This window comes from Mesoplodon bidens, assembly GCF_964165515.1.
Source record: "Mesoplodon bidens genome assembly, chromosome: 2".
Classification (NCBI taxonomy): domain Eukaryota; kingdom Metazoa; phylum Chordata; class Mammalia; order Artiodactyla; family Ziphiidae; genus Mesoplodon; species Mesoplodon bidens.
Window position 1 is genome coordinate 21,765,974 of NC_138177.1, and position 27,125 is coordinate 21,793,098.

The 27,125-nt window shown below is 39.6% G+C and overlaps 1 protein-coding gene across 3 annotated transcripts in view; it reads right to left on the bottom strand.

Moving 5' to 3' along the window:
• NVL (nuclear VCP like) overlaps window positions 1-27,125 on the bottom strand; it is an 82,007-nt gene that overhangs the window by 3,307 nt on the left and 51,575 nt on the right. For 2 of the 3 annotated variants that reach the window (XM_081224259.1, XM_081224258.1), the window contains 4 exons: window positions 20,409-20,515; window positions 6,597-6,673; window positions 3,574-3,662; window positions 348-418 (listed from right to left, as the gene is read on the bottom strand). In XM_081224259.1, the coding sequence (XP_081080385.1) occupies window positions 348-418; window positions 3,574-3,662; window positions 6,597-6,673; window positions 20,409-20,515 (344 nt within the window). Of the gene's footprint in view, window positions 1-347; window positions 419-3,573; window positions 3,663-6,596; window positions 6,674-20,392; window positions 20,516-27,125 lie in introns of those variants that run through there. The other variant, XR_014015059.1, reaches the window with a different exon arrangement.

Genomic DNA, 27,125 nt, shown 5'->3' on the forward strand with positions numbered 1-27,125 from the left:
CTTCTCTGACCTTATGGTGAAGGTATTTTTCGTCTCCTGAAACTACGGGTAAGTCCATAGTGCTTAGTCTGGGCAGCTTAGGTTGAAGAAGATAAGAAATTATTTGTTTAAAAGGGTGAAGCAGGTCCAGTAATACTTGAATGAGACTGATTAAAAATTCTGAGCTTGTGGAAACAGACACAAGAGGTCATTTTCTCTTTGTGTTTAGTCTCTAAAAACATTCAACATTACAGTCTCTCAAGAACACTCTCACAGCGGCAACTGTTTTGCTCGTTTTCATGAGTTCACATACCTACCACTCTCAATTCTAGTCGCTTTTCTCTTATACCTTTAAGGGCACTGCTTACCTCTTTGGATACAGATGACTTTACTTTCTTGAAAGCTTCTTCAAAGTGCTTCTGACTAACCTTGAGTTCACCTGTGGAGCAAATGCATAAATATACATATCTGGGTACAGTATGCTAATTGTGACTTACAACTTAATTTCTCTTGAGAGACTTCTAAGCATTCAAGGGGAACAGAGAGGAAATTAATGATGACACTGGTTCTACTCTTTTTCAGAACAATATTCAAGCCAGATATATTCTGCTCAAGAGTTTTTAGACACTTTTTAATTTTAATTTAATTTACATATACCTGACCACATGTAATTTTACATAACTGTGGAATGTTTATAATATATTATATTAAATCCTATAATATCCTATATTAAAAAGTGTTAAAAAGTGTAATCTTTTTATTTGTCATCTTTTTTCCCCCAGCAATAAAACAGTTGATTGTGGAACAAATTATACCAAAAAGTACTTTGTCCAGACTTAATTAGAGAAAGATTCTTAACCTTTAAAGAAAACAGTTCATGTGTTTTGTTACTTTGTTTTTCTCCCCAGCTTTATTGAGATATTGTTGGCATATAGCACATTTAAGTTTAAGGAGTACAACATGATGATATGATGGGTGAATATATTGCAAAATAGTTATCACAGTAGGGTTAGTTAACACCTCTATCCCCTCATGATAGCTTTTTTATTTTGTGGCGATAATTTTTAAGATCTACTTTCCAAACAACTTTCAAGTACAGCTGACCCTTGAACAATGCCAGGGTTAGGAGTGGTGACCCTCAGTCAAAAATCTGCATATAATGTTAAAGTTGGCCCTCCGAATCTGCGGTTCTATTACCTGCGGATTCAACTGAGTGTGGATTGTGTAGTGCTATACTACGTATTTACTAAAAAGAATCCACGTGTAAGTGGATCTGCACAGTTCAAACCCATGTTGTTCAAGGGTTAACTGTATATAACATAGTACTGCTAATTAGTACACTGGATCCTCAGAACTTATTCATCTTGTAGCAGGAAGTTTGTAACCTTTGACCAGTATCTCCTCATTTTCCCCACCTTCTGCTCCTCAGATTTTAATGCAGTACCACCCAAAGAAAACTATCAGTCATAAACAGATAACCCTTTGTTATCTTTGTACTGTTTACTTTAACTTAATGGCAATGTTCATGAAGAAGAACTAGAACTGTTCTCTTTCAGGATAATTCAAATAAATTTAACTAAGAATGGAAAGTAGAATTCCATAGTATTCAAGAGTGCATACACGTAATTAGATGTTATGGAATTATATCATAATACATAATATATATAGGTCATATCACAACACTGGAATAGAAGGGTGTTTTAATTCCTTATAAGGTTATGCCATAACACAGTAAGAGAAATTTAATAACTAAATGTTAAATAAGGCTTGGTTTACAATTTTAGTATGACAACTTAAGTGATGACAATTTATACTTAAAATAGTAAACTTTTATACAGATATTACGATAATGTATTTACCTAAAAGTAAAATACAATGTGTTGCTGAACAGGTCAAATGGAAGTTGAATGGCATTACTGATTTCAGGTTCTGTAAGATATCAATGAAAAGTCCCTGAAGGGGCTTCCCTGGTGGCGCAGTGGTTGAGAGTCTGCCTGCCGATGCAGGGGACACGGGTTTGTGCCACGGTACGGGAAGATCCCACATGCCGCGGAGCGGCTAGCCCCGTGAGCCATGGCCACTGAGCCTGCGCGTCCAGAGCCTGTGCTCCGCAACGGGAGAGGCTACAACAGTGAGAGGCCTGCATGCTGCAAAAAAAAAAAAAAAAGTCCCTGAAGGACAGGCAGCTGCAAATGCAAACTGTAGCAAAGCAGGGATGTCAAAATTTGTTACACGTTTATAAAGTAACATCCAATCAGAATTATTATTATTTTTTTAAAAACATTTATTTATTTATTTGGCTGTGCCGGGTCTCAGTTGCGGCACGCAGGATCTTCGTTGCCATGTGTGGGATCTTTAGTTGCAGCATGCGGAATCCAGTTCCCTGACCAGGGATCAAACCTGGGCCCCATGCATTGGGAGCATGGAGTCTTAACCACTGGACTACCAGGGAAGTCCCCAATCAGAATTATTAGTAGCAGCCAATACATATACAGAGGCCTGCTAAGTTTTAGTGACAAACAAATCCAAAGATAGTCATCACATTCAGCTCTCAGGTAGCATACTACCACATAATGATTTCTTATAAGACATACTAATTTTGCTAATTATATCCCACCCACTTCCAAAACGAACTTAAAATAGCTTACAATAAAAGAAGTTCAGATAACTGAATCTTAAACAACCAAAAAAATGAGGGACTTCACAATCAAGATACGTGTGTTGACAAATCTAAGCTAAGCATATGCTGCTGCAACTGTAAAGAAAAGTTAGCTCCAAGATTCCTGGTAGCCAAAGAAAAAAGGGAAAAGAATAAAAAAAATAAATATGAATAAAGAAAGACATCTTCTGGGAAGTCTACTGAATAAAAGGAGATCAACCTAGACTTGAACTTCAGATCAAAGTACAGGTTTTGAGGACAAGGAAGGTCTTTTGAAGAAGGTATTCGACAGTACTGTAAGGAAGACGGCCACACACTGCAACTGATCAAACAGCTGTCCCAGGAACCAAGCAAAGTAGAGGCTATTTCTGTACTTGGCATGGTCAGCTGCAGGTCACAAATGAATCGTTTTGTAACCCAAATAATAAAATCAAAGACACTGTCACATGTGAAGAACAATGCAAAGCTGTTGACATGGCCCCAAAGAAAAATGTAAGTATACGGAAAGTTATTTCAATTTTTACTTCTTGTTTGTGTGTTTTCTAAGCTCTTCAATTTGGGCTACATTTTAACAGGAAAGTAGGTATCACCTTAGAAAAAGAATGAGAAATTTTCCAGTATTGATAAATAGACCAAACTCATGATGGAGACAGTAAATGGACCTACTTGCCTAACTCTAAACATTTGTATATGATGATAAGGAAAGATAGAAAACATTTTATTAGGCACCAAATAACTTTGTTATTATTGTAGTTGTCAGCCACAGAGGTTATGTAATATTCCAGAACAGCTGCTAAAGGTCTCATCAGAAAAATGTCAGTTTTAATATCACAGATGATAGACGCTAGAAAATGGACATTTTCCAGGTTAACAGTGATTTTAGGTATCCAGAGTCATAACTAACTAGGACTGAGAGATTCTGTAGAGAACTGTACCTTTTTCACTTCCACTCTTCTGTCTCGCCATTTCCTGCTTCAAGGCACAGATAGAAGCCTCCCGTACCAAAGCAGAGAGATCTGCACCCCTGTAATAAAAAAACCGTTCTTATTCATTTATTCTTAGACACTGCAAAAGCCCAGAAAAAAGTCTGGCAGCAATTTCTTTTTAAGTCACATATTAAACAATCAGGAAGGACACTAACCAATAACGGTGGGATAAACTGATCATGGTCAGTAGGAAAGAGCTTTTAGCTTTCTCATAACATATTTCTAACTTTCAGAAGAAAGGAAATTATGAAGGCAACAATGCAATGAATCATAAATATTCCCATGCTAATCACTATAGATACTAATGATAATATAAAAAGTCTAAAACAACCAGTCAGTAGAAAGCAACTTATACACTATTTATTGTAAAATTTTCATTCACAAGGCCCATGCTAAAGTGCTAACTGGCCCATTACCAGTATATACCAATAGTATATTACCTAATGTCTAAACTAAGCTTATATAAAAAAATCATTTATGACCCTTAGTTCAAAAAAGGAAAATACAAAGGCTAAAGTCTTTGATGCACTTGATTCAAGCTCAAGCTGAATGGATACATCATAAATTACTTAAAATATGACAAGAACTAACAAGCCTTCATTTAATGGGTCTGTGTAATATGCTGAGTCAGCATGGTTCTTGAGTTCAATGAAAGACATTGGGGCTCACTGGTGTTTCAATACATTACATCTTTAACAGGATTCTTACACATGCTTTGAGAAAGATTTTGAATTGGGGGATAAGAACCTCATTTCTAGACAAACATTTAACATATAATGTGACAATCCACATTAACTAATAAAATTAAAGACCCACAGAGTTTAAATTATTAACTGAATCCAATCTTTCTGTTGGTTATGTGTTAGGTTTGTAACATTATTTAATAATCACACACATTAACCAATAATGTAACAAGTAGCTGAAGACTGTATAGTATACTGCCTTTCAAACTGTGAAGAGAGTGGCATTAATACTCAAAACATACAACATTCAACTTTAACCCTAACCTATTTATTTATTTATTTATCTATTTATTTATTTATTTATTTATTTTTCAGTACGCGGGCTTCTCACTGCTGTGGCCTCTCCCGTTGCGGAGCACAGGCTCCGGACGCGCAGGCCCAGCGGCCATGGCTCACACGTCCAGCCGCTCCGCGGCATGTGGGATCCTCGCGGACCGGGGCACGAACCCGTGTCCCCTGCATCGGCAGGCGGACTCCCAACCACTGCGCCACCAGGGAAGCCCCCTAACCTATTTATTAACTGACTCCTTACGTGGTATAATCCAGAAGATGTGGCCCAGGGTAAGTTCTGCCATCAAAACTGCCTCTGCTACCAACTGGAAATCTTTTCAGATTTTAGCACTCAAACATGTAAACTACTCACTTAAGTCTTATTTTCTTTAGCAGTAAGTTCATTAATTATATACTGGTGTGCATTTGATTCCCAATGAGGGGAAGAGAGACATTCTCCTTAAAGGTAAGGTAGGGCTTTTACATACGCCCCTCACCACCACGGCCTGGGGGACCATTTCCCTTTCACTGAGACAGTCACTGCTTTCTTAAGTGAGCCAAGAGTCCTGACCAGAGTGCAGCAAATCTCTCAGGCGCATTGGGGTTGAGGTGGCAGAACAAAGATCCAAGACTCAGATCCCTAGTTGTTCATATATGAAAAAACTGGACATTAAACTTTGGATCCTGGCCACACGCCCTAAAAATGACCAGCATGGTTTCAAGTGGAATCATCTTAATAAGAGACGGTTATGTGGGCTTCCCTGGTGGTGCAGTGGTTAAGAATCCGCCTGCCAATGCAGCGGACACAGGTTCGAGACCTGGTCCCGGAAGATCCCACATGCCGCGGAGCAACGAAGCCCGTGTGCCACAACTACTAAGCCTGTGCTCTAGAGCCCGCGAACCACAACTACTGAACCCACATGCCACAACTACTGCAGCCTGCGTGCCTACAGCCCGTGCTCCACAACAAGAGAAGCCAACACAATGAGAAGCCCGCACACCGCAATGAAGAGTAGCCCCTGCTCGCCACAACTAGAAAAAGCCCGTGCACAGCAACGAAGACCCAACGCAGCCAAAAATGAATAAATAAATAAATAAATTTATTTAAAAAAAAAAAAAGAGAGACAGTTATGTGAAATTCTTCAACCAGAACTGGAAAGAACTGAGTGCCTATTATCAGTTCCAGTGGTTATGTTCCTTGGATATAAATTTACACTGCTGAATAATAGACTCCTAAAGACCTCAAAGATTAAAATACTGCTTTCCTTGACTGACTTAGCTTCAGAAAGCACATTATTTGACCTTGACCTAGAGGAATATCATGAACACCCTAGTATATTGTGGACAATCAACAGGGTTTTTAAAATAAGCCAGAGGGAGAGATGTCCCCTGTTAGTCCAACGTGAATTTCATTTTCTTCCCTGTGAACCAAAATTAGGAAAGTTAACAAATTTACTTAAAAACATATGAAGGAAACAACAAAAACAACCACCACCACACACATATGAAAGCTGAAGGCAGAAATATTTGACCTCCTGCTTTTACTACAGGCTGTGTGAATATTAACAGGTGTGCTGTGAAAAATTCATTCTGAGGCTTGAAAAACCTGTAGATTATTTTCTTTTAAATGCTGAAGCACCTCGATAATTTGGCAGCTGGTAATGAAATGTCTGCTTTAATATTGTGGAACAACAGAGACAATTTGTGAAAGGCAGTGACGGTGGTCAGTGTAGCTGAGTACCAAGAATGAACATATGAGAGGATTGCCCATACTCCTGGGAACCCCTCAGAGCCTCAGGATGGGGAGTCCCTTCTCTAAGAAGGAAGAAGGAGGAAAAGCCAGACGCTGGGTGCTTTCCAGGATTCCTAATTTAATCCTCCCAACATCATTCTCCCTCATTTTGCACATGAGAAAACTGAGCCTCAGAGAGTTAACTGACTGGAGATGGAGATACTCACGTATAGCAATCACAGCGAAGGTCACCAGCAACTGCTTCCAAATTTACATCTGCATCCAGTGGGGGTTTGGTGCCATTCTGAGTAAGAGAGACAAATCCACTTTCACTGAGGCTTTAAACATCTATATTTTCCCACATAATAGGTTCTAAATAAATAGTAATGGCTGCTTGAGTAAATGAATATAACTGACTCCCAGACTAGTGTAACAGATTTTTACAAATTTCAATTTTGAGAAGCGAGGTTAAGAAGTAGATCCCAAACTTGGGAAAGCTGAAGGCAAAGAATTTATGCTGGTGAAGTCTGAAGAATCTGTAAGTACTATAGCAAAAACAAAACACCAAGAACAAAACCCACCACCCTCAATCTTTCCAAAGGTGAAGAATCACATTTCCTTTGCCTGATTAAATATGGCAAGTACATAAGCAGTGGTAAGTTTTGATGTGCATATGTGCTTAGTTTTGGTGTGAGCCTGGCTAGGAAGGGAGAAATAACATTGAACGTGGCCAGGAGAGAACAATCAGCAAACTGCTATACAAAAAAAAAGCCAAAAGCCCTCTGTGCTCAATGTGTTCTTTCCTAACCCTTTATCCAAAACTCAACCCTGACTTTGGTGCCAATTCCCCTTCAGCTCATACCAAGAGATGCTAGAAAGGACAAGTATCAGAACAACCTTAGAATTCGAACAACACTTAACACGGCACCTTTCATGCATACAGTACATATTTAATAACATTTTTAGTGACTTAAACTGCAGAGGCAAACAAAACAGTTCTTAGTGACTTAAAGTACAGGACATTGTTAAGATGGTAGGCTTGTGAGTATTTGCTTTATTATTCTGATTTATTCTGATTCATAACTTAAATCTACATTGCATATTGTCTTTCCTTGGTAGCAAATATTACACGGAAATAAACAGTTTAAGAAACACACAGAAAAAAAGTAAACAAACATATGTCATTAAGCCTCAAGTGTAAATATTAGCTCGGCAGGTGCTCCAAGCAGAGGGTCAGACGACCCAGCACCTTGAGCTATCACCTGCTTCTGTCTGGTCCATGCTCAGAGGGTGTCCTCTCATGTCCTCCCAGCTGGGCATGTTTAAGAATTTAATCAACTGTACATCTGCTAGCTGCTATTATTTGATAAAATGCAAATGTTCATCTAACACAGGTTCAAGAAACAGTTATGTTTCCCATTCAATCCACTTCGACCTGAGAAATAAACATGGGAAAATACACTTTCTGTGCGACCTTATGAAACAATCTTTGTGCTTTTTTCTTTTCTCCCTCTGGTTGTGTGTAAAACTAGACGGTCAGACTGTGTGATCCCTAAGTTTCCTTCAATCTCGTCAGTTAACCTTGTGCAGGTAGAGGTGGGAAGTGCCTTGCAGGAAGCAGGAGGCCAGCTTCTGTGGCTCTGGTAATGTTCTCTCTTTTTCTGTGGTAAAATTTACTTATCAAAATTTATCATTTTAACCATTTTAAAATGTATAGTTTAGTGGCATTAATTACATTCACATTACTGTGCAACCATCAATCTCTAAAACATAACCAGCCACCTTCCCAAAATGGAACTTTGCTTGTGTTAAGGGACAACCCTCCCCTCCCCTACTCCCCCCTCCCCCGCCAGCCCCTGGCAGCCACCACTCTACTTTCTGTCTCCATGAAATTAACTGCTAATATTCTTTCTTGAAGGTTTTGTTTATAAAAACGCATGAAGTCGGACATTTAATGATATGTCTACTTTTCTGTATGTGCACTATACTTTAATAAAAAGGTCTGAAAAGTGGAAATAACACTGAACCAGGAATTTAAAAACTTGAGTTCTGAAGTTCAAGCCTACAACTGAATGGACATTTGGTAAGGCCCCAAATCTTTACTGCGTATTTTCGTAATTAAAAAAACCCAGCATCTTTTTTTTTCAATTAAAAAAATTTTTATTTTTGGCCACGCATCTTGTGGGATCTTAGTTCCCTGACCAGGGATTGAACCCAGGTTCACAGCACTGAGTCCTAACCACTGGACCACCAGGGAATTCCCCCCCAAAACCCAGTATCTTTTTTTCTTTTTTCTTTTTTGCTTTTTCATCTTTATTAGAGTATAATTGCTTTAAAACGGTGTGTTAGTTTCTGCTTTATAACAAAGTGAATCAGCCATACATACACATATGTTCCCATATCTCCTACCTCTGGCGTCTCCCTCCCTCCCACCCTCCCTCCCTCCCTATCCCACCCCTCCAGGTGGTCACAAAGCACCGAGCTGATCTCCCTGTGCTATGCGGCTACTTCCCACTAGCTATCTATTTTACTTTTGGTAGTGTATATATGTCCATGCCACTCTCTCACTTTGTCACAGCTTACCCTTCCCCCTCCCCATATCCTCAAGTCCATTCTCTAGTAGGTCTGTGTCTTTATTCCTGTCTTACCCCTAAGTTCTTCATGACATTTTTTTCCCTTAAATTCCATATATAAGTGTTAGCATACGGTATTTGTCTTTCTCTTTCTGACTTACTTCACTCTGTATGACAGACTCTAGGTCTATCCACCTCATTACAAATGGCTCAATTTCGTTTCTTTTTATGGCGGAGTAATATTCCATTGTATATATGTGCCACATCTTCTTTATCCATTCATCCAATGATGGACACTTAGGTTGTTTCCATCTCCGGGCTATTGTAAATAGAGCTGCAATGAACATTTTGGTACATGACTCTTTTTGAATTATGAAAACCCAGTATCTTATCTCCAGATAAGTAGAGATAATTTGGTGCTATATTTGGGAGGGGAAGGGGGAGGGAGAGGGGAAGTCTTATTTAAATAGTGATGATGAACAGGTAATAAGGATTTATCATGATGGAGAATAGAAATGTTTGGACTTTCCAAGCTATGTCGGAAGTGGGAAAGAGGCTACCTCATTAGGCATGAATCCTTCTGAGATTCTTTAATGTTCTTAAGAAACTATTAGGGCTTATCTGGTGGCACAGTGGTTAAGAATCTGCCTGCAAATGCAGGGGACACGGGTGTGAGCCCTGGCCTGGGAAGATCTCACATGCACGGGGCAACTAAGCCTGTGTGCAACAACTACTGAGCCTGCGCTCTAGAGCCCATGAGCCACAACTACTGAGCCCACGCGCCACAACTACTGAAGCTCATGTGCCTAGAGCCCGTGCTCCGCAACAAGAGAAGCCACTGCAATGAGAAAGGAAGGAAGGAGGGAAGGAAGGAAGGAAGGAAGGACGGAAAGAAGGAAGAAACTATCAACCCTACCTTGATGGTCACCCAGCACATGGATGTCCCCTGTGCTGCTAGAGAATTTTACCTCAAACTATCTACTGTCCTGTTTTGTTTTGTTTTTTAATTTATTTTTGGCTGTGTTGGGTTTTTGTTGCTGCGTGCGGGCTTTCTCTAGTTGTGGCAAGAGGGGGCTTCTCTTGTTGCGGAGCACAGGCTCTAGGCATGCGGGCTTCAGTAGTTGAGGCACTCGGGCTCAGTAGTTGCGACTCTCGGGCCCTAGAACGTGTGGGCTTCAGTAGTTGTGGCACGTGGGCTCAGTAGTGTTGCTCGTGGGCTCTAGAGCGCAGGCTCAGTAGTTGTGGTGCACGGGCTTAGTTGCTCTGCGGCACGTGGGATCTTCCCGGATCAGGGATCGAACACGTGCCCCTGCATTGGCAGGTGGATTCTTAACCACTGTGCTACCAGGGAAGTCCCTACTGTCCTGTTTTAATCAAAAGCTCAATCATAAGAAATTGATTCATGGAGGACTGCCTGAGGATAATTCTTTTATACTTCTCAATATCTAAATTCTATTCTTGGGCCAAGCCGGACTTTCATAAAGGCTCACACATCCTCAAAGTGCATTTCTTTGACCTTTCATGAAGTTGTTTTTAATGAACTGGCTTTTAGTTATGTCCGCAGCTTACATTAGGACAAACACCAGCTTCAGTCCTGAAAGGCTTATTATTGTGTTTATGATAGGGATATTGGTAAAAACATCTATCACAACTGAGTGTCTTCTTTATGAGAACCCAGAGGAGAAATTTTTCTCACAACTGCATAGGGGGAGCAATTGCCAACTTGCCATATTTAGGGCACTCTTTAAGTTAAATCTTTTGAGAAAGCTCAATATATAAAGGAACACAATAAACAAATGCTTATCTAAAAGTAATATTTTAGAAAAATAATTAATTCTTAGAAATTTAGATTCTCAGAAATTTTCTAATTCTTAGGAGATTAATTTTTTAGAAAAATAAACCCCCAAAATACTATCAATTGAAAGAAAGTAACAAACTGCCCTTTTTTGGGGGGTGTGGTCTACATAGGATACTTCCAAAAGTTTCAATAGCAACATTACTTTCCAATTAGTAGAAATAAGGGCTGAGGAATCTCTGTATCATTAAAATCTATTTATTCTTAACTGAAATGTGGCAGTAAGAATGTGACCTGCAGTAAGAAGTAAAATGGCAGGTGAATTCTATGCATTGTCAAGTGGGAGCAATTAGAACATTTTAAATGGCATATTACAAAGCGTATAAAACCAAATATATAAATAGTTTAGAGAATCATTTATTAAAATGATATTCATATATATGAAATATTTAGAACTTTTTATACTAACTTTGTTTTCTTCACTACTGGTTTTATTATCTCTTACTAAAGCTCTAATGGATATCTCAAATAATTTCATAACTAGAGAAAGCCGAGCCAAAAGAATTATTAGAAAAAGAAAAATAGTCTCTTAAGAAGTTACAGCCTACAGGGCTTCCCTGGTGGCACAGTGGTTGAGAGTCAGCCTGCCGATGCAGGGGACACGGGTTAGTGTCCCGGTCCGGGAAGATCCCACATGCCGCGGAGCGGCTAGGCCCGTGAGCAGGCCCGTGAGCCATGGCTGCTGAGCCTGCGCTCCGCAACGGGAGAGGCCACAACAGTAAGAGGCCTGTGTACCAAAAAAAATAAATAAATAAGTTACAGCCTACAAATATAATATGATTCTACTCATATGAGGTACCTAGAGTAGTCAAATTCATAGAGACAAAGTAGAATGGCGGTTGCCAGGGCTGGAGGGAGGGTGGAATGGGGAGTTATTGTTTAATGGGTACAGATTTTCAGGCTGCAAAATGAAGAGTTCTGGAGATGGACAGTGGTGATGACTGCACACAACAATGTGAATGCACTAATGTCAAAGAACTGTCCACTTAAAAATGGTTAAAATGGTAAATTTAAGTTAGACATATCTTACCGTGATTTATTTATTTATTTTTAAAAATTTTATTTTATTTATTTATTTCTTTATTTTTGGCTGCATTGGGTCTTCGTTGCTGTGCGCAGGCTTTCTCTAGTTGTGGCGAGCGGGGGCTACTCTTTGTTGCGGTGTGCGGGCTTATCGTTGTGGTGGCCTCTCTGGTTGCGAAGCACGGGCTCTAGGCGTGCAGGCTTCAGTAGCTGTGATGCGTGGGCTCAGTAGTTGTGGCTTGTGGGCTCTAGAGTGCAGGCTCAGCAGTTGTGGCTGAGTTGCTCCGTGGCATGTGGGATCTTTCTGGACCAGGGCTCGAACCCATGTCCCCTGCATTGGCAGGTGGATTCTTAACCACTGTGCCACCAGGGAAGTCCTCTTACCATAATTTAAAAAAAAGGGAAGTTATGGCCCATTTACACTTTTATTCTGACGTTTAATCCTATAATTCTGATTAAGCATTATATGTTATGGAAAACTCAGGTTCAAAAAGTAATTCAAGATGTGCTACAACTTTTATGTTATTTCAATAATAACATCTATATTGAGTCACAGAAATCTATTTTTATAGCACATGATAGAGTCTGGAATCAGCAATGATTTTTATTCATATAGTTGACTGGAAAACAAATAAAGAGGAAAATTAACATAATCGTACCACCGTAACATGGTAACTGCCACTTTGCAATTTCTTGCCAGTCTTTGAACATATACATAGAAAACATACATCTCTAAATGCAAATCAAAACTACAATGAGGTACCACCTCACAATGGTCAGAATGGCCATCACTAAAAAGGCTACAAATAACAAATACTGGAGAGGGTGTGGAGAAAAGGGAACCCTCTTACACTGTTGGTGGGAATGTTAAATTGGTGCAGCCACTATGGAAAACAGTATGGAGGTTCCTCAAAAAACTAAAAATGGTGTTGTCATATGATCCAGCAATCCCACTCCTGGGCATATATCCGGATAAAACTCTAATTCAAAAAGATACATGTGCGGGCTTTCCTGGTGGCGCAGTGGTTGAGAGTCCGCCTGCCGATGCAGGGGACACGGGTTCGTGCCCCGGTCTGGGAAGATCCCACATGCCACGGAGTGGCTGGGCCTGCGAGCCATGGCCGCTGAGCCTGCGTGTCTGGAGCCTGTGCTCCGCAACGGGAGAAGGCCACAACAGTGAGAGGCCCGCATACCGCAAAAAAAAAAAAGAAAAGAAAAAGATACATGCGCCCCTACGTTCATAGCGGCACTATTCACAACAGCCAAGACATGGAAACAACCTACATGTCCATTGACAAATGAATGGATAAAGAAGATGTGGTACATATATACAACAGAATACTACTCAGCCATAAAAAAGAATGAAATAATGCCATCTGCAGCAACATGGATGGACCCAGAGATTATCATACTATGTGAAGTCAGAAAAAAAAAGATAAATACCATATGATATCACTTGTATGTGCAATCTAAAATATGACACAAATGAACTTATCTACGAAACAGAAACAGACTCACAGACATAGAGGATAGACTTGTGGTTGCCAAGGGGGGTGGGGGAGTGATGGAATGGGAGTCTGGGATTAGCAGATGCAAACTATTATGTATAGAATCGATAAACAACAAGGTCCTACTGTATAGCACAGGGAATTATATTCAATATCCTGTGATAAACCATAATGGAAAAGAATATGAAAAAATATATATATATATATTCTTTTATATATATAAAAAACTGAATCATTTTGCTGTATAGCAGAAATTAACACAACATTGTAAATCAACTATATTTCTTCAATAAAAGAAAAAAGAAAAAAACACACATCTTTGTATCCTGTTTTTGTAAGAAAAGTTTGCTCATCAGTAAAATGGAAATAATATTCATTTGAATATTTAAATATTCAAACAGTTCAAAAGGCAGTTGCAAGGATTAAGCATATTCATATTTGTAAAGTACCTAGAACACAGTAAGTGCTTAATAAATATCACTTTTTATTATATCAGATATTCTTATCTTAGCTCATGAAAATTTAACAGATATGTTTCTTGGTGAGATGTTATATGTTTTAGTCTTATGGGGCACGTTTTAAAAAACATATTGAGAATTTTGGGTCTCTTAGTGCAATTTTTATCACTATTTTAAAGACCGCATATTACCTCAAAGCACTTGGCAGACATCAAAAACCTTTCTGGCTTTCTGAGATAAGGGTAAGTTTTAATGACATTTATAGGAAAAAACAGAAATTAAGAAAAAAAAGTTCTACTTGTCCAAGGGGTTTTTAGTGATAAACCTCTTATTACCACATCATTACCAGAAACACCAAATAGAATATATAAAAAAGTAGTATGTCATTGCTCGTTTTTCTCTTAAGAAACTTAGACTCCAAAAGATACTGAGAAGTTGCTCTGACCCACAGATCTTTAGATTTTTAGGACCAAGACTAAAGAATTTTATTCTAATCTCCCCAAAATATTTCAAGTATTAATTGGAAAAAGAGGAAATAGTATATATAAAACAATCTGGGGAATTTAAGTAAAAAACCAGCAAACTTTGAAATAGAAAGGTTTATTAAACATTAAAAAGGCCAATTTTTCTCACTTGTGGCTAAGTCTTTATAAAGACTGCCATGGGCAGGTCTGCCTTGTGGACTCTGCCCTGAAATTAGAGATTCTGCTTCCTCTCCCTCTACCCTGCTTTAGCTTTAGCCATCAACAAAGATCTTTAAGCAAAAACATTCAAGGCCTCTGGAGGGAAAAAGTAAGATAAGGATGTGAAACGCAGGGCAAGCAGCTCTCCTCAGAGGGCAACAGAAAGTGCACCGTCACTCAGGCCAGTGTGGGTCCCTTCCTCTGGAGCGGGTCTGAGAACACGACACGCCCATAACCGCTGCAAAAATACAGTCTAAGAATAAACAGCCAAAAGCCCTCCTTTGCCTTTAGCATAGACAGATGCTGAGAACTCACTATATAACAGTCTAAACCACAATCTCACAAAAGTTGCTTTTAAAGTCAAACAGATTTTAATCAAAATGTCTTTTTCTGGTTTCTTTTCTTTCTATAGTCACAACTTTGTGCATGGAGGCTGCCCAAAGGGCCTTTCTATCTAATTCTAGGCCCTTCCTCCTTAGCCTCAACATTTATGTTTTTGTTTAAAAAAAAACAACCACAAAACATTCTCCATATCCCTCCCCCCGCTATATGCATATACGCTCATGATAGAAAATTTGGAAATACAAAGCCACTGAGACAGAGACAAGCAGGCCCTGACATCCAGCAAGTGGGCCTTGGTGTTGCTATGAGCTGGCTGGGCCCTCACAGCTAGGCATTGGTGCCCTGTTGAACATAAACAATTTCACAGAACATCAACATCAGAGAAGGCCACTCCATGACCAGGATGGATCAAGAGAAAAACAAGATTCCTGCATAATCATGTCTGAACACAGATAAAACGTGGACACTGCCCAAACCACAGAATGGTCAAACACTGCCTGTCCCGGCTAATGTAAGTGACAGCTGCTTCTTTCCCAATCACAGCCTTAGCCTTGGTCTAGTCTTCCTCCTTGGTAAGATTTATTAAGACCCTCAATCACAGAATAATGCCTGGTTTTTGAAAGCAATTCAGAGCAAAGCCCCTTAAACTCTTCCCAAACCTAACACAAACACAAATCACTGAAGTCCTTTCTAATATCCTCTTACTGAGACGTCCCACAGTTCTCTGTGGTGCAGGTCCTCCCTCACTTGAAAGAGCAACAAGCCATGCTTGTTCAACTCCAAGTGTGTTCCTGGTCTCTGATTGGAGGGCACTGAGAAGGCAGAAGTAGTAACCTGTAAGCCCATCCCCAAGAGGCAAGCACTGTTCATATTTTGCTATGTTTTCTTCTTGACTTTTTTCTTTATATTTCTTTATATAGTTGAAATCTCTAGGTTACTCAGTTGCCTTCATTTTTCTCCCTTTCTCAGGAATGAATTAATATGCCTGTTGTTGTTTTAGAAACATTCATATTATCTTTTCATCTAGAAGAAAAGGTCCTTATATATAAGGACTATGTCTTATATGTCTTAGTCTCCCCATGGTATACACACAACCAGGGATATATTTAGTTTACAATAAATACTTGTTGACTGACTAGAAGATCATTCATTTAGGTTAATATTCTAGTATCTTATTTTCCTAATAATTTTATCTTTGAAGTGGGGCCTTTACCCGAGTCCAAGAGCTAACAATTTTAGCAAATAGTGCTGAAATTCTAGATGAAGGAAGTGTTAAGTTGTTCCACGGTGCTGAGTACCATACAGTGGATGACATACGTCTGGAAGAATGAGCCAGTCATTCTTCTGGGTCCAAATCTGCAAGGCCCTCAACACCAAATACCTCATGAATTATTACTCCAATCTTTGCCTTTAATCAGTGATCTCCCACAGGCAAGTGTGAAAGTATCATCATTATATCATTATAACTATAAGAAATTTACAGAAACACATTAGGATTGTATAAATGTGCTTGTGTGTGTATACATACACACATACGTTAACCAAAGCAATCAAAACAATATGGTACTGGCACAAAAACAGAAATACAGATCCATGGAACAGGACAGAAAGCCCAGAGATAAACCCATGTACCTATGGTCACCTAACCTATGACAAAGGAGGCAAGATATACAATGGAGAAGACAGTCTCTTCAATAAGTGGTCCTGGGAAAACTGGACAGCTACATATAAAAGAATGAATTCAGAACACTCCCTAACACCATACACAAAAGTAAACTCAAAATGGATTAGAGACCTAAATGGAAGGCTGGACACTATAAAACTCTTAGAGGAAAACATAGGCAGAACACACTTTGACATAAATTGAAGCAAGATCTTTTTTGATCCACCTCCTAGAGTAATAGGAATAAAAACAAAAATAAATCTAACTAAGCATAAAAACTTTTGCACAGCAAAGGAAACTGTAAGCAAAACAAAAAGACAACCCTAAGAATGGGAGAAAATATTTGCAAATGAAGCAACCGACAAGGGATTAATCTCCAAAATACACAGACAGCTCAGGAAGCTCAATATCAAAAAAACAAACAACCCAAACAAAAAATGGGCAGAAGATCTAAATAGACATTAACCAAAGCAAACAAAATCTCACTATCATAGTCTCTAATGACAGAGCCAAGGAAAGGGAGAGAAATGCCTTGATGCATTCATTATCAAACTTGATTGATACAAAGAAACAAGTACATATTTAACTAAAGAAGAGGTTCTTAACTTTGGCATTATTGATATTTTGAGTTGGAAAGTTTTTTGTTGTGGGGCTGTTTTGTATGTTGTAGGATGTCCAGTAGCACCATCACTCCCCTGCCTTGGTGATAAACAAATGTCCCGAGACATTGCCCTTGGGGTGAGACGGGTTGTTGGTGATGGTAAAACTGCCCTAGGTTGAGAGCCACTGAACTAAAGCAATGTGTTTTCATGGCTTTGACCACCAGCTATGTGCTGATGACAGGCGAAACCATAACCCAGCCAGAGGACTCCTCTGAACTCCCAACCACAGGACTAACATCCTGCTACACGTCTCCCCTTGGGTAGTGCCCAAGCACCTGAAACTCAAGTAACATCACCTCCTCATTCCTAAATCTCTTATGTTGATAGACACCACCATCGATTCAGCTGCTCAAGCTGAGAAATCATCTTCCTTTTTCTTTACCCCCCTAACTCTATAGTTAATCCAATGTCCTATTAATTAAAACCTTTAAATAGTCCCCACACCTATGTCCTCTTTGTTATTCCCCTGATACTGCCTTAGATCCGGCATGCCTCATTTTACAACCTTTACTTTCACCTTCCTCCAAGTTGGCTTCCATACTGCTGTCAGTGGGGTCTTGTTAACCCACAGAGCTGATTATCCTCCTGTTCCCTCTCCTGCGGGAGACAGTTACGAACACTGCTCTATGCACTTTTAAGTAAGGGTGGCCCAGTGAAGGAGGAACACAGAATCTTCCTTTGCCAACACAGAGAGAAAATACTAAAAAAAAAAGTTAAGTTTAAAAATTTACCAGTGGCAACCAAATAAAGAAAGGGGGTAAACCTTATGTTGTAAATGTTGAAAAGTGGGTTCCAAGGAAAGAGATCATTCTGGAGTGGCTAGTAATTAGGCCTCCATTCCTGGGAAGCAGCACGGAGGAAAGAAGCTAACAAAATCTTATGGAATGTCCATTAAAATTCCAATCTGGAGAGAAGCAGTCTTTGGAGCAGATATCCCTGGGAAAAGCTAAACACAAACCTTCAGATATACTATCAGGGGCTTTCAGCAGAATCAGGAAGAACCACCAAGGTATGCCATTCCCCGGGAGCTGCGCAGCACTGGGGGCACAAGCACATGGGAATGAGACATGCTCTGCATGAAGAGAGCAGGTCCAGGAATCAGGCATTTCACAGGGCCTCTTTCAGAAGAGAATAAGTTCAGGCTTCCTTATAATGGTCAGATCAGTACCAGTTTAGCTCTCTTTCCCACCCCCAGGCTATAAAAATGTGGACATAAATCAATTAACCAGACCTCAAATTGTAATGTGTGAAGTGTAGGAAAACTAGTTCCAGGTAGAATGAGAGGGTGATGAGAGAACTCATTCACTCTACATTGGGACAAAGAGAAGGTATGGATGAAGTAACCATCAAGTTCATTTCATGAACTTGGGGGTTCCAATGAAAGGAAGGAAAAAAAGAGAAGACTTCAAGTTTAATCACAGGGAGTGCAGTAGAAAAAGACAAATTAAAGCAAGTAGACAGGGGCTTCCTTGGTGGTGCAGTGGTTAAGAGTCCGCTTGCCAATGCGGGGGACATGGGTTCGAGCCCTGGTCCGGGAAGATCCCACATGCCTTGGAGCAGCTGAGCCCTTGCGCCACAACTACTGAGCCTGCACTCTAGAGCCCGTGAGCCACAACTACTGAGCCCATGTGCCACAACTACTGAAGCCCACGCACCTGGAGCCCGTGCTCCACCGCAATGAGAAGCCTGCGCACCACAATGAAGAGTAGCCCCAGCTCGTCGCAACTGGAGAGAGCCTGTGCGCAGCGGCGAAGACCCAACGCAGCCAAAAATAAAATTAAATAAATAAATAAATTTAAAAAGTAAATAAATAAAAAATAAAACAAGTAGACAAAAGATACAGAAGACAAAGGGTATCTAACATAAGAATAATCAGTGAATAATCAGTGACCTTGAAGAAATAAATCCAACAAATGATACAGAAAAAGTATTCATACATACAACACAGAAACATTTCCCTGGAATGAAGGAAGAATTTGCACCTACAAGATAAAAAGGCACACCAGACTTCAGTTCTTCACTACTCAAAATAAAACCCCACTATCACCACCACCAGCAACAGCAACAACAAAAACCTGACAGGGACATATCTTATTTCAGTTACTAAACTTCAGAGATAAAGACTTTTTCAGGGATCCAAGGAGAAAAAGCAAGGCACCTACCAAAGAGAAAACAAAGATCAGACTAACCTCAGACATTTTACAAACACATTCAATGCCCAAAATCATGCTGCAATTTCTACAAAGACCAGAAAGCCTGTGTGACCAAGGAAAAATTATATCATTTAATATATCATTTAAGTATAAAGCTAATATATCATTTAATTATAAAGACAACAGGCAGACATTCTTAATCATGAAAAGAACTTGAGGAATACAGTTGAATGAACTATTAATAAATGGAATAAACCGGATGACGAAATACAGTCAACCAAATGACAAAATGAAATAAACTAGAAAACATAAAAGCTGTGGCAAAAGTGCTGGTTGTTGAGTACTGTATCTATTTAAATGTGAAACTAAGAACATGACTCTAGAACAGAATGTTAAACTTGATGACACTGGGCAAATAAAATATATACAGGGAACAAAAGCTGGTAAGTGGAAAAAGGGAAATACAAGAATGCTAATTATCTAAGTTTCAGAGCAGAAATTAAACTGATGCCATCTAAAATGAAACCTGTACTTGGAAGTTTAATAATTCCTTTAGTTTTGTTTTCTGTTAAATTTCAAATAAATTTGACTTTATTTAAATAATGTCTTAAATTTATTCCCCTTCCTCCTTCTCGTTCACTCAACCATCCATGCATCCAACAACCCATTCTGCATAAAGATGTTTGGAATGATGTCTGCACTAAATGTTAATGCAGATTATTTTGCAGTAGTTCAAGTTAGGGTGATCTGCTTTCTTCTCTGTATTTTGTATGCACTGCTTATGATTTTTATGAAAAGAGCAAAGTCAATACTGTACAGGCATCTTAAAAGTTGGCATATACCAACATGGAGGACAGAATTCAACGTTGTGGCCTCAAAACTCCATTTTTCTCTGGATATTTAAAATGGGCCTATATCTATTTACTTTTCATCTCTAAAAGCTTCTATGCCATTTCAAATATGCTCTGAGAACAATTCCTTTAAAGTAACAAAGATCTTATAGGCTGGGCAAATATTTAAAGCTACAGAAAAGACAGTGATTAGGCACCCTAAACGATTAGTTATCTGTATTTAAAATGCAAGAAACATACACAAAAATGTACCATTTCCTTTACTCACTTTTGTGATAGTTTTTAAGATAGCGAGACGATCTGCTGGGGGTGGCAAACCCACAAAGAGTGTTCTGTCCAGGCGGCCTGGGCGCAGGATTGCTGGGTCAATGATATCTAGAGACGAAGGGAGGAGAAAGGCTTAAATAAATGAAACAGAATCTTTTACAAAATATAATTAACATGAGACACAGCAAGAGTACATTTTTAAGAGAAAAAGTTGATAATACAGACTTTTTTACAGTTAAAAGATTCTGCTCATCCTTAAGAAAGTGAAGTCCACCCGCTTCCTTCCTGCCCCAAACCTGCTTTTCCTTCAGGATTCTCAATCTCAGATGAAGACCCCCACGTGCCCCCCCAAATACCAGGCAGGTTTCTCCCTTCCCTCTAACTGGAGATACATTCTATCAATTCTATCGAGTCCGCCTCCCATTACCTAGACCCTAAGTCAAGGCCAAATGTAATGTCCACCTGACTCTACAGGGCAAAGGTTCTCAAAATTCTGGTCTCAGGAAACCTTTGCACTTTATCATACAGCATATACTATCAGCTTTCTTTTACTCAACATACTTATTTTGAGATTCACCTAGGTTGTTATTTGTATTAGTACTTACTTCTTTTTTATTGCTGAGCAGCATCCCATTTTGTGGGTATGCCACATTTGTTTTTTCGTTCTTCTGGTGACAAACATTTGGTTTGTTTCCAGTTTTGAACTACTACAAGTAGAGCTGCTATGAACGCTCAGGCACAAGTCTTTGTATAGGCTTTCATCTCTCTTTAGTAAATACTTAAGTGTGGGACGCAAAGCAGTAATGGCTATAACACCCTGTAGGTGTACATTTAACTTTTAAAAACCAACAAGCTGTTTTCCAAATGAGTTGTACCATTTTACGTTCCCAACAGCAGTAGTATATGAGAGTTCAAGATCCTCCATATCCTTGTCAATACTTAGTATAGTCTTTTGTTGTTGTTGCTGCATTATGATTTAATCTAATGGCACAAAAATTTGAAATTACACCTCCTCTAGATTTCTAAGAGCAAGGTTATGCATGCCTCCATATTCAATTCTGCACTGTTACATGTGAACCATATAGTGAATTTTACACCATGATGGATCAACTTCGAATTCCCATGAAACACCTCAAATTATATAAAATGAAAGTAATTTTTAAAGCTTTGTGTAAAGCTTTCATGCTAACGATAAAAGCCTTTATTTAAAATGGGTAACTTTGGAGTATAATGTATCAGGTGGCTCTACCTTAAAATGTTGATCACTGAATATCATGGACTTTGAACTGGATTCTACTCCTAAAAATGTATCATCACTTAGGTGGACAACCAAAAACTCCCTTCACTTCAAAAGCCACAACTGTGTTTCTTACAAAATAAGATTTGTGTAACCAACTGCCTTCTATGGGACAAGAACTATGGTAATGGTGGGTTCAACTATTACACAGTTATGCTAATATTTTATTTTCAGAAGTACTTTACAAGAAAATATAAGTATGACTTCCAATAGGAATGTTATACCTGGACTTGGTACCAAGCTCAAATTTTAGTTTTGCAGGGAAAACCAGGCTTTCAGGTTAAACAACAATTTGTAACCAAAACTTTAATCCCAAGGATTCTCACAAAACATATAACAAATGACAGCATGAAAAAAAATCTTACACAGCAACTCAAAGTTCAGCTCTAAAATGTACCCTTAAACTGGCAGGACACTGGTATCTTAAATAGTCTCAAATTTCCAAATAAATAATGTTACAAAGAGCTATGTATTCATATACAGCAATCACAGAAGGAACTTCTGACCTAAAGCAAAGGTAAACTAATTTCTTGAAACTTCTTCAATTCTACACCAACTGGACAACCTCTTGTCCAGTGTGAACACTAGTAGAATTTTTAAACCTCTAATCTAGGTTAAGGGTGCAGCTTTAATTTTTACCTGCTGGCTTGTGTTCACAGCAGGGTTTAAAGACTGCTTGCTTAACTACAGCTGCATACCATATCCCAGCTATGGAAAAAGTCTTTTCAATTTTTGCCAGTTTTGTTTCCATAATATTAAACATCATACTTTAGCTGGGCAGGAGTTGTAGATTTATTATCAGTCTACGCAAGACTAAAATTCAAAGCAAATCCAATTTTGCTTAAGGGAACACTGTAAAGTAACAATTCTTGATATTACATGCCTCATATAGTCCATTTCAAACCATAGAGAATTACACCTTTATGCGTCACTGTGCCAACAGACAGACAAATGTGAACAGCTAAAACATCTTAAAAATACACCAAGCTTGGACTTCCCTGGTGGCGCAGTGTTAAGAATCCGCCTGCCAATGCAGGGGGACATGAGTTTGAGTCCTGGTCTGGGAAGATCCCACATGCCGCGGAGCAACTAAGCCCGCGAGCCACAACTACTGAAGCCCGCGCGCCTAGAGCCCGTGCTCCTCAAAACACAAGCCACTGAAATAAGTCCGCACACCACAACGAAGAGTAGCCCCCACTTGCCGCAGCTAGAGAAAGCCCGTGCGCAGCAACGAAGACCCAATGCAGCCAAAAATAAATAAATAAATAAATTTATTAAAAAAGAAATGCACCAAGCTTATGAATTCTCAAACAAAACTTGAATTTTCTGTACATACTCCCGTCAAATGAAGTTATTTCCTGTACAACACTCCTCTTGCAAACTGGTCTTCTATTTCCTTTCATTTGACCTAGATCGGCTGGCTACAAGACCTAGAGAAAGTTCGGGGCGGCTTGTGATTTCTCTCCCAGGACGGTGATTTCTCTCTCTTCTCCTATCTTTAGAAAGGGACCTGCTCCAGCTGTAGGAGGTGGTTCTCTGTCTTGGAGATCTGTGGATCTGCAGCGAGGGAGGCCTCCTCCTTCAATAATCATCTTGAGGGACTTCCCTGGTGGCGCAGTGGTTAAGAATCCACCTGTCAATGCAGGGAACACAGGTTCGATCCCTGGTCCAGGAGGATCCCACATGCTGCAAAGCAACTAAGCCCATGCAGCACAACTACTAAGCCTGAACTCTAGAGCCCACGAGCCACAACTACTGAGCTCACATGCCACAACTACTGAAGCCTGCACGCCTAGAGCCTGTGCTCCACAGCAAGAGAAGCCACCGCAATGAGAAGCCTGCGCACTGCAAAAAAGAGTAGCCCCCGCTCACCCCAACTAGAGAAAGCCCGCCCACAGCAATGAAGACCCAATGCAGCCAAAAATAAATAAATAAATAAATAAATAAATAAATAAAAATAATAATCATCTTGAGGGTGATGACCCCAAGAAGGAGGTGGGCCAAGATTTCGACTTCTCTTTTCACCATTCAACAGTTCCACTCTTGGGCTTCCCTGGTGGCACAGTGGTTGAGAGTCCGCCTGCCGATGCAGGGGACACGGGTTCGTGCCCCGGTCTGGGAAGATCCCACGTGCCACGGAGCGGCTGGGCCCGTGAGCCATGGCCGCTGAGCCTGCGGGTCCGGAGCCCGTGCTCCGCAACGGGAGAGGCCACAGCAGTGAGAGGCCCGCGTACCGCACAAACAAACAAACAAACAAACAAAACCCAGTTCCACTCTTACTCGGCAGCCACAAAGTGTTCTCCCATCTAGCTCTGCCTCTCTGGGATCTTCAAATTCAACAAAAGCAAAGCCAGGAGGGTTTCTAGCAACCCACACACTTTGGATGGGTCCACAATAGCCAAAAGCTTGTTCCAGTTCGGTCACTACCATTGTTTCTAAGATTACCTACATAAAGTTTACAGTCTAATGGACAGGAATCACAATGCATTTCGAGATCCTGGGCTAGAAATGCGGAGGCTCAAATCCACACACCCTCAGCTGGGTCTTTCCGGTCCCCTCCCGCCGGGCACCCACAGATGCTCTCGCAAACCCAGCATCCATGAAATGACCTATAGTTAGTCTTTTTCATTTTAGTCAGTCATTCTAGGGTTTGCAGTGATATCTCACTGAGGCTTTAATTTGCATTTCCTTGATGACTAACGATGTTGAGCACCTTTTCATGTGTTTATTTGCCACCTGTATACTTTCTATGGTGAGGTGTCTGTACAAATCTTTTGCCTATTTTTATTTTTTATTTATTTATTTTTTTGCGGTACATGGGCCTCTCACTGTTGTGGCCTCTCCCGTGGCGGAGCACGGGCTCCGGACGTGCAGGCTCAGAGGCCATGGCTCACAGGCCCAGCCGCTCCACAGCATGTGGGATCTTCCCGGACCGGGGCACGAACCCGTGTCCCCTGCATCGGCAGGCGGACCCTCAACCACTGCGCCACCAGGGAAGCCCTTGCCTATTTTTAATGTCTTTTTTGTTGTTGTTGAGTTTTGAGTTGTGTCGTTGAGTTCATTATATATTCTTTAACAAATAATGTACTTTGCAAGTATTTTCTCTCAGTCTGTGGTTTGTCTCTGTATTCTTTTAGTGGCATCTTTCGAAGAGCAGTTCAATTTATCCATCTAAGAAATCTTTGCTTAATCCAAGATAGAAAAAAATTTTCTCCTGTGTTTTCTTCCAGCAGTTTTATAGCTTTGGGTTTTCATTGGTCTTTGATTCATTTGGGTTAATTTTTGCATATGGTAAAAGATAGGGATTAAAGTTCATTTTTCTTGCATATGGATATCCAACTGTTCCAGCAACTATTGAAAAGGCTATCCTTTTTCCACTGTATTGCCTTTGTGCTCTATAAAAATAAATCAATTGTCCAGATATTTGTGGGAACATTTTTTAATTCTACTATCCAATGATCTATATGTCTATGTCTATGCCAATACCATGCTGTGAAAACATCTTTTATCTTAAATATACAGAGATCTTAAAGCCAGATCTGCATGCCCCAAAATAAAGCTTGATATAAAGAATCCCAATTGTACTTAGAAAACATTCTAGTTTAGGACTTTTATAATCATTTAAATTCTCTGACAACATCACATTAGTATTTTGTTGTTTATTATTTTAAGAAATTATTTACTTGTTTTATTTACAGTAAAAAGCATCCTGAGTAATCTATATACCATAAAGTGTGTGTGTGTATATATGTGTTAGATGATTTAAACTATGCTCCACCAAAAGCTCTTACAAAATTCTACGTATTACATCTTTTCTCAAAGAAAAGCTGGCTCATACTCGACAATTCTGTTTCACTAACAGGCATCTTTTTTTTTTGCAGTACGCGGGCCTCTCACTGTTGTGGCCTCTCCCGTTGCGGAGCACGGGCTCCGGACGTGCAGGCTCAGAGGCCATGGCTCACGGGCCCAGCCGCCCCGCGGCATGTGGTATCTTCCCGGACCGGGGCACGAACCCGTGTCCCCTGCATCGGCAGGCAGACTCTCAACCACTGCGCCACCAGGGAAGCCCGGTATTGTGTTTTTAATTTCAAACTCCGATTGTTCATTACTAGTATTTACCAACTGATTTTTGAAAAAGGTACAAAAGTGATTCAGTGGAGGAAGGATAGTCTTTTCAGTGAATGATGGTGGAGCCAACTGGATACCCATAGGAAAAAAAACCCTCGACCTAAACTTTGCACCTCACATAAATGTTACCTAAAAATAGACCATAGGTTTAAATGTAAAACATAAAACCATAAAACTTTCAGAAGAAAACAGTGGAGAAAATCTTTGGGACATAGTTTTGAAAAACAGATTTTAGACATGGTCCACAGAGTGTAATATATAAAAGGAAATATTAATAATTTGGATCTCTGTGATTAAGAAGATGAAAAGACAAGATGCAGACTTGGACAAAAAGTTGCAAATTACATATCTGACAAAGGACTCACATCTAGAATATATACAGAACGCTCAAAACTCAACAATAAAAAAAATACACATTCCAATTTAGAAAATGGGCAAAGGACACAAAGAGACAATTCATTGAAGAAGATATAAGGATGGCAAAGAAACACATGAAAAGAAGTTCTTATCAGCCATCATAGAAATACAAATAAAACCATGATGAGATATCACTATACATCTCTTGGAAAAGATAAAATAAAAACAGTGACAGTACAAAATACCAGCAAAGATGCAAAGAAACTGAATCTTCCTTAGCATTACTGATAGAAATTATAGCCACTCAGGAAGACTTTGACAACCTCTTTAAAAAACTGAACACATACTTAACATACGACCCAGCAATCATGCTCCTGGGCATCTATCCCAAAGAACTGAAACCTTATGTCCACATAAGAACCTATATGTAGATGTTCAGAGTAGCTTTATATGAAACAGTCAAAAACTGGAAACGATCATAATGCCCCCAGAAGAGAATGGTTAAACTAACTAGAACCTCCACACCACAGAATACTACCCAGTACTAAAAAGGAACAATCTATTGATACACACAAGAATTTGAATAGATTTCAAGGGCGTTAGAATAGGTGAATAAAGCCAACCTAAAAGGTCACATTTTGTACGATTACTTTTATATAAAATTCTTAAAGTGACACAATTATAGAGATGGAGAACAGATTAGTGGTTGCCTTGAGTTAGACATGGTGGGAGAGAGGTGGTTGTTACTATAAAGGGATAGCATGAGGGAGATCTTTGTGGTGATGGAATAGTTCTTGTATTGACTGCAGTGGTGATCACATGAATCTACACTTGTGCTAAAATGGCAAAAAAATAGACAAATTACACAAATGTCTATTTCCTGGTTTTGATTTTGTACCACAGTTATGTAAAATGCAACAACTGAGTTAAACTGGG